The sequence below is a fragment of the Chenopodium quinoa genome, unplaced genomic scaffold (genome assembly GCF_001683475.1).
Source record: "Chenopodium quinoa cultivar QQ74 unplaced genomic scaffold, ASM168347v1, whole genome shotgun sequence".
Classification (NCBI taxonomy): Eukaryota; Viridiplantae; Streptophyta; class Magnoliopsida; order Caryophyllales; family Amaranthaceae; genus Chenopodium; species Chenopodium quinoa.
Window position 1 is genome coordinate 1,664,838 of NW_018743697.1, and position 8,487 is coordinate 1,673,324.

Consider the following 8,487-nt stretch of genomic DNA (forward strand, 5'->3'; position numbering starts at 1 on the left):
CTGACAATTTTGGTTTTCAGCCATTTATACTTTACTTCTTCTGTTTTACTATACATTAGTATACCCATTTATTTGGATGTAGGGTATGTCTTGATTTACTAAAGTGAACTATTTGAAGCTGAACTAAACTGAATAAAGGTGAAATTAATTGTTTATGAGAGAAGAAAATTAGGAACTGAACTGATTGGCGCTAAAGTGACTAAAATTAAGTTGAAGAGAACAAACCCCATAATTATCAATGCATAACTTTAAATTAGTCAAAGTTACTTATGTAAATAATGATAGAAGTCAAAACGTGACAACTAAAATGAAACAATAAAGTACTACGACGTACTTGAGTCTTTTATTTATTTATTTATTTATTTGGCAAAGGTTTTAGGACATACTGGTACTTGTACCAGTATTGTTTGATTATGTTATGAAACTTCACTGAATTGTTAGTTGTTACTAGTACAATTTATTAAATCTTACAATTTCAATTGTAATGCATAAATAAAGAAAATCAAGAGATGATATCTGTTGCCATATCTTCTGCACTTGTTGCTGCTGCTCCACCCAGTAACCCAAACCCAGCTAAACGCTTAGATAAATGCTCGTCCATGGCAGAATTGAAGCAACTTCACTCCCAAATCATCCGTCTTGGCCTTTCATCTGACAACGATGTAATGGGTAGAGCTATCAAGTTTTGTGCTTTGTCGAAATCTGGTGATTTGGTTTATGCCCACCAACTGTTTGATAAAATGCCCCAACCAGATGCTTTTATATACAACACCTTAATCAGGGGTTATTTGCAATGTTATTTGGCTAGGGAATGCTTGATTTTGTACTTGCGAATGTTGCAGGACTCTGTTTTTCCTAACAACTTTACATTCCCTTCTCTTGTTAGAGCTTGTTGCATTGATAATTGGGTTGTAGAAGGCAAGCAAATTCATGCCCATGTTGTCAAGTTTGGGTTTTTGAATGATGGGTTTTCACAGAACAATTTGCTTTATATGTATGTGAGTTTTGGGTTATTAGAGGAAGCTCGTCGGGTTTTTGATAAGATGCCACGAAGAGATGTTGTCTCGTGGACTACCTTGATTAGTGGGTACTCACAATTGGGTCTTGTAAATGATGCTTATGATGTGTTTAGGTCAATGCCTAATAGAAATTCAGCTACTTGGAATGCAATGATAGCTGCATATGTGCAGCATAATCGTTTCCACGAGGCGTTTGCTTTGTTCAATGAAATGAGGACCGAAAATGTAGAATTAGATAGGTATGTAATAGCTAGTATGCTGTCTGCTTGTACAAAGCTAGGAGCTCTGGAGCAAGGAGAGTGGATTCATGGATATATCAAGAAGAATGACATAAAGATGGATACAAAACTTGCAACGACAATTATCGACATGTACTGCAAGTGTGGGTGCCTGGAAAAGGCTTTTGAAGTTTTCAATGAGCTGCCTTCAAAGGGGATTTCTACATGGAACTGTATGATTGGTGGTTTTGCAATGCATGGAAGAGGAGAAGTAGCTATAGAGATTTTCAAGGCTATGGAGAGGGAAGCAGCTGCTCCTGATAACATCACTTTCTTGAACGTTCTCAGTGCTTGTGCTCATTCGGGATTGGTTGAAACAGGACGCCATTACTTCAAGCATATGACTGAAGTTCATGGACTCGAACCAAGAATGGAGCACTATGGTTGCATGGTTGATTTATTTGGTAGAGCAGGATTGCTGGAGGAGGCCAGAAAGCTTGTTGAAGAAGAGATGCCCATGGAAGCTGATGCTGGGGTGTTGGGTGCCCTTGTTGGAGCTTGTAAGATCCATGGAAACTTCGAGCTAGGAGAGAAATTTGGGAAGAGATTGATTGAACTAGATCCTAATAACAGTGGTCGATATGTTCTATTAGCCAACCTCTATGCAACTGCAGGCAAATGGGATGATGTTGCTAAGATCAGGAGGTTAATGAATGATAGGGGGGTGAAAAAGGCTCCAGGTTTTTCAGTGATCGAAATGGAAGGCATGGTCAGCGAATTTATTGCAGGGGGAAGGGCTCACCCTGAAAGCAGGGAGATATACTCTAAACTTGATGAAGTGCTTGAGAGAATAAAAAGCCTAGGTTATGTGCCTGACACGGATGGAGTATTGCAAGATATTGATGAAGAGGAAAAGGAGAACCCTTTAAATCATCATAGTGAAAAGCTTGCCATAGCATTTGGGCTACTGAAGACTAAACCAGGGCAAACCATTCGCATCACCAAGAACTTGAGAGTTTGTAGAGATTGTCACCAAGCAAGTAAACTCATTTCCAAGGCTTTTGATCGCGAAATTATTGTGAGGGATAGGAATCGTTTTCACCATTTCAAGAATGGTGAATGTTCTTGCAATGAATTCTGGTAAGATATGGCTTTTATTGTCATATAGATGCACATGGATTTTGCTTAGCTCATATATGTACATCTGTTGTTATTGGTAAGATTTGCCTTGTCTCGTGATTCTCTAAATGGTTCCCTCACCGCGAGTTCCATCACAGCTATTGGATAGGCCAAGTACTTTATATATGGAACGACTGGTCAGTGGGCAAGGAAAGCCTCAACTGCGCCAAAGAATCCTACTTCTTTCAGTCAGGCAGGTAAACTCTCATCAGAAAAGGATGTTCCCGCAGTAGCTTTTTTTGTTGAGTTTACCATCACTATTACGAGACTTGTGTAGATGCCTTATATGATTATACTTGCGTGGATTGGAGGATTGGGAACAGAAGGTGGTCTTAAGAATTCATTGTGAACATCTAATATATCTAACAGTTGTGCTGTATCGATATTAAAATTCAGAACACAGAGCTTGAGTGCTAGCAGATTAAGCTTCAGATATGTGATAATGCTGGTCAAGAATCCATCATAACAGGAGTAATTTTTCTTTATGCCTATATTCACAACTGATTAGCATGATAGTATGATACTATATTTTTTAATTTTTTGGGGATACTATATTTTCTAATTTTTTTGGGGATATCTTTAGTTTGCATTTAGAACATTATGGTACATATTTATTATAAATACGTACTGTTGTCGTATAAGATCATGTAGAACCGATAGGACACTGATGTATAATACATTTAGTACTCCGCAATATGAGTGAATAATATGAACTTGAATTCACTTTAACCCGACTAAACCCACTTCCAGCCCAACTTATTTCTACCCAATCCAATTACAACCTAGCCCATTCAAAACTTGATGTCTTATCATCCACCCTGTTCATCCTTAGGGCTAATTCGGATTTGAGAATCAGTTCTAGGTGGTTAGATTCCAGTCCTCTCCCGATTATTATTGTGGGGATCGAATATGAGTCCTCCCTACCAAGTATAGTCCTAATCACCACTACACCAACATCTAATTGGTTACGTACTATGATATATTGTAAAATTTTAGTAAGTGGTAAAAAGTAATAGGAGATTTGTGAAATTAAATTATCCAAACAAAAATTTGAAGTATAATTGAACTCCATAGTTTACACCATGGTAATGTACAAAATTTATTATATATCCACCTAATTATTATTATTATTATTATTATTATTATTATTATTATTATTATTTTTTTTTTTTTTTTTTTTCCGGTAATTGACAAACATTGTAAAATTTCCAAGCCTTACAAATCACCATCACATGACAATGTGACCATTAAGAAGTGTGGATTCAGTAGGAATGTAAATTGATTCTACTTACCAAATTAAATATTATAGAGTATCTCCTTGCCTGATGTTTTTTGGATTTAAGTAATATTTTGGTAAAGCTCTAAGATTTGTATACATATGAGATATGCATGAACTTTCTTAAAGTTATTCCAATTGATAATAATATGATGAAAATGTTAATTAAATATTTTGTAGAAATTATATCTTAATTGGAAAAAGAGGAAGATAAAATCTATATAGTTAGCACTAACCAATTAACATAAATATAATATTTACATATTTTCTACACATATATATCCTATAAAAGGTTTTAATTTTATAAGCCAAACTCTTGGATGAATTTTACAATGGAAATACTAAAGACTCTACAACAAAGAGTGATGGAGGCAGAGCAAGCCAGGTTCCTTGAAATACGACGTCGTTTGCAGGAGATAATACCTCAAAATTCTTATAATTCTTCGTTCTTCTCCTACAATGTAAGACCATTATGCAGTTTTTATTTCTATTATTAAAAAAAAAAAAAAAAAATTGTTTTTAATCTATCAATGATATTAATATGGAACCATGTTTTTATGTGTTTAATTTCCTTCTTAGATACTCAATAAAGAAGAATTCTACGACGCCTTTGGTTCGAACCCTAAGGAGCCTAAATCGGTCCGAAACGAGTCCAATAATTCTAATGGTGTAGTTATGGTCAATCGAGAGGGTGAGAGGAATAATAATCAGCAGGTGGGGATGCGTCCATATCCATGTAATCTTTTTTCTCCTCGACCATCCTAATTCTTCATATTATTGTTTTTGTTTTGAGACAATTCTATCTTTTAATGAATTTGAGGTACTCGTAATTCTCATCAAATTATGTACCATCATGATTCTTATGTAATTCATGTTAATTTTCTTTTATGTTCGATAATTCATATATATCCTACTTGTTCGAGTTATAGAGTATACTTTTTTTTTTTTTTTTTTTTGAAAACAGTTATGGAGTTATTATACTTTATTAATTGCAATTCATTTTTTTTGGCATAACAAAGGAAAATAAACTTGTTACCCGTATTTTTCGCAGCAATTACGGATTGCAGATACACTTAGCATTCCAAATTCAGAATTAAGAGGAATGACAGTACAAATGGACATGTTGATAATATGAATATAATGAAGTTGGCTATTTATTTTTTTTAGACTAATTTGGTTGACCAGCATTTCAGCAAAAATAAGGTGATGTGAATGAGGTCGTACAATTTTCCTTGATTCAGAACATTCAACATACAAGCGAATGAACTCCGTAGCATACGATTGTATTTGGTACTCAGATTTTATTATTGAATATTGGATAAAACATAATTTTTGACCAAGTTATACTCCGTATTTCCGTAATTTGTAACCTGTGGAGTCAATTGGCGCTGCCTAAAATTTTCAAGCTTAAGAATTTTGGAAAAATTTTCCATCAAATTTGCCATTTATCTCCAGTAAAACTTTATGAATTTTATTTTTTAACATACCAAGATACTCTACAATCTTTCAAACGTGTCTAATAGCAAAAAAAATCTACTAATTGGGAGTACTTCATACGTAATGAATCTAAAATAAAAAATATTAAAAAAAAAATGCTAACCTAGTCATGTATGTGTACTCAAATTTTCAATTTTTTAACCTAACGGAACATGTACTCCGTATGTATTTTAATTTGGACTTTTATGTTTGAACAAGTATATACTTCTTTCAAGTCCAATTATACAATATGCATTGATCTATTCATTAATTTAATTTTCTACACTGAATGATCGAGCGAATCAAGAATACATAGCATACCACTTAATCGAATATGTAATCACGTATCCTCACTGATTGAATCAGATACTCATTTAATCCGATATGTACTCACATATCCTTACTGATTGAATCAGATACTCACTTAATCAAGTATGTACTCACTTATCCTCGGTGATTGAATAATATATACTCACTTAATCAAGTATGTACTCACGTATCCTCAGTGATTGAATCATATATACTCACTTAATCAAATATTATGTTCTCACGTATCCGATATAAACACTTAATCGAATATTATGTTCTCATGTATCCTCACTGATTGAATCATATACTCACTTAATCATATACTCTTTTAATCTGATATGTACTCACGTATCCTTACTAATCAAATCAAGATACTCACTTAATTGAGTATGTACTCACGTATCTTTACTGATTTATTAATCGAATTAGGTACAAGTTTTGGGTTTTAACCTTATAGCGTATTAATCGGGTAATTGATTACTCGATTAAGGGCCTATTCTCATTGACTGAACTCAGCTGAACTGAATTGAATATTTTATAAGAGAAGGAAATTAGGAGTTGAACTGAACTGAAAATAAACATATGAGAATAGGCCCTAAGTTAATTTGATCATAGAAGAATATAAATTCGAGGGTTGGATTAGAAAACCAACAATACCTGGCCTAAAAGGCTAAAAATTAGTCTAATTAAGCAAAGGTGTCGTTACCTTGCAAATTTCATACACCGGCCTATACTACTATACTAGACAACTAATCAATTGCATTCAACAAGTAATTAAATTAATTAATTAATCAAATTTTGACAAAATAAACATATCATAGAAATCAAAGAATAACCCATGAATTAAAATATAAAATAATAATTGCCTAACTGTACTGTGTACGTAAACATATAACAAAATCGAAAACTCTAATTTTCACCATACTATATTCTAAAAATATTGTACTCCGTAATATTTTCCCCTAATTAAAACTGGTCTAATATTATGATCTGTACACCAGAAAAATTAATCTAATAAAAACGAATTAAGCACTAATTAAATCAAAGATTTCATAATCAAACTCAATCACCAGCAGTTAATTGGCTGTCTTAATTCCAGCTTCAGAAAATCTTTTTCTTCTTCAACGTTATTCTTCACATCACCAGATTTTTCGTCATGTTGTTCAACAATCTCACCTTCTTCAATTTCATAATCATCGTTGTTAATAACAGCAGCAACATTTTCTTTTTTTTTCTTCCATAAATTCAAATCCAAATCCAAGCAAACTCTCTTACAACTACCTGATTTCATCATTACTGGAAACTCCGATACGACGTCGTTGTTATTAATCTTCCTCTTCTTCTCACCGCCATTGTTTCCGTCACTATTTCCAATACTACCCTCGGTAGTCACACTACTCAACGCAGCCGCCGCCGCCGCAGAACCACCTCCGACGGCAGATAGGGTTTCTCTGTGCCGTCTCATGTGACCGCCGAGAGCTTGACCAGTAGGAAACTCAACACCACAAATCTTACACGAGTGAGCCTTCGGTTTCGCCGGAAAACTCGTCATATCATCGGAAAAATCACCGGAATTCGGCGATTTAATCTTCTTGTGACTCGCACGGTGACCTCCTAACGCTTGAAACGACGAAAACTTACGATCACACGTCTTACAAGCGAACATACGTCCAACGCCGTTTTCGTTATCGGAATTTCCACCTCCGACGGAATTGACGGCGGCGGAATGAGCAGAAAGAAGCATGAGACAGTTAGCCATGGCAGAAGTCTCAATTTCTCCGGCGCCGCCTCTGTTAACCATTGTTATCGTGTTCATCACGTTTTAGATTTAGGAATTTTAGAGAGAGAAAATAAGGTTTTAGAATTTTAGAGAGAGAAAAAGAGAGTAAAGATTTTTAGAGAGAGAATACAAGTAGTAGTGATTGTGAAGAAGTAAGCAAAGTAATGAAGTAAATTGGTGGGCAAGGATGCTGGTATATATAGAGTGCGGCTGTGAGGTGCCAGCTGAATTAACCGACTTTGTGGTGTGTGGAGTGTTGAGAGAAGGAAAGAGTGTTTTGTCTGAGGTGTGAAATTACGGGTATACCCTTTTTGACTTGGACGTTAAGTTAATATTATACGAGTAGGAAGATTTGGAGAAGTAGACTTTTGTTAGGTTTTGGATTATCATGTGACTAATCTCCAAGTCGGTACTAAATTTGATTGCTAATTTAAAATTTTACTAGTTTTTTTTTCCTAGTCACTACTATTTATTTCATTATTATTATTATTATTATTTAATTAAAAATCAATGGATAAGATATATAGATAGTTTGATCATTAATAACTTTAATTACACATTTGTTTAAATAAAAAAATTTTAAAATTATCACTGACTTTAATTTGATGAAGATAAAGTTAGAAGACACAAGCATATACTCCGTACTTCGTAGTAGATTTAAAATGTTATGAAGTACGTAGTATATGAAAAGACAAAACATAAATATATTTTTTATTATTTATTTATTTATTTAAGTAGATAAATTTATAAGTCAAAAAATATCTATTCAATATCAACAAGGTGAATAAGGTCATAGAATTGGACTAGTATTATCTTATCTAGCTCATCTAGAACTGATCAACTAAAGCAAGCAGTTTAGAAAAGAGAAAAGATTAATTACATTGTAATAGTGAGATATGTGATTACATAAGATAATCCGTGATTGTACGGCAAATTGCAAATATTAGGTGGCGTAAATTGTATGACCAATCACAACACAGAGTCATCAGCGGCAGCCCAATCGGGATCAAGCTAAGTCGTACGTCTTACTTGCTACTACTACTACTACTTCATTTATTATTTAAATTAAATATTATAATTATCCACATATTAAATTTTTAATAATATTATTATTAATTATTCCTTAATTAGTTAATTAAGTACTGTATTCCAGAAGCTATTGGATTTTACACGGTTTGTAGCCTACTATGACGTCATCCATTCACATTACATTACATACATTCGCCACGA

At 33.8% G+C, this 8,487-nt stretch overlaps 2 protein-coding genes across 3 annotated transcripts; one reads left to right on the forward strand and one right to left on the reverse strand.

The window, feature by feature from the left end:
• Nucleotides 1-380: 380 nt before the first annotated feature.
• Nucleotides 381-2,907, forward strand: LOC110684110 (pentatricopeptide repeat-containing protein At5g66520-like). Of its 2 annotated transcripts, XM_021860516.1 has the most exons (2): nucleotides 381-2,377; nucleotides 2,515-2,907. In XM_021860516.1, the coding sequence occupies exons 1-2, from the start codon at nucleotides 510-512 to the stop codon at nucleotides 2,615-2,617; spliced, it is 1,971 nt and encodes a 656-aa protein (XP_021716208.1). In that variant the 5' UTR covers nucleotides 381-509; the 3' UTR covers nucleotides 2,618-2,907. The 2 variants fall into 2 exon arrangements, with proteins under 2 accessions (XP_021716208.1, XP_021716209.1); XM_021860517.1 differs by having other exon boundaries at nucleotides 381-2,605.
• A 3,385-nt stretch (nucleotides 2,908-6,292) lies between these two features.
• Nucleotides 6,293-7,444, reverse strand: LOC110684112 (zinc finger protein ZAT12-like). The gene has a single exon (XM_021860521.1). It carries the CDS (start codon nucleotides 7,291-7,293, stop codon nucleotides 6,544-6,546), a length of 750 nt encoding a protein of 249 aa, XP_021716213.1. The 5' UTR covers nucleotides 7,294-7,444; the 3' UTR covers nucleotides 6,293-6,543.
• Nucleotides 7,445-8,487: the final 1,043 nt, after the last annotated feature.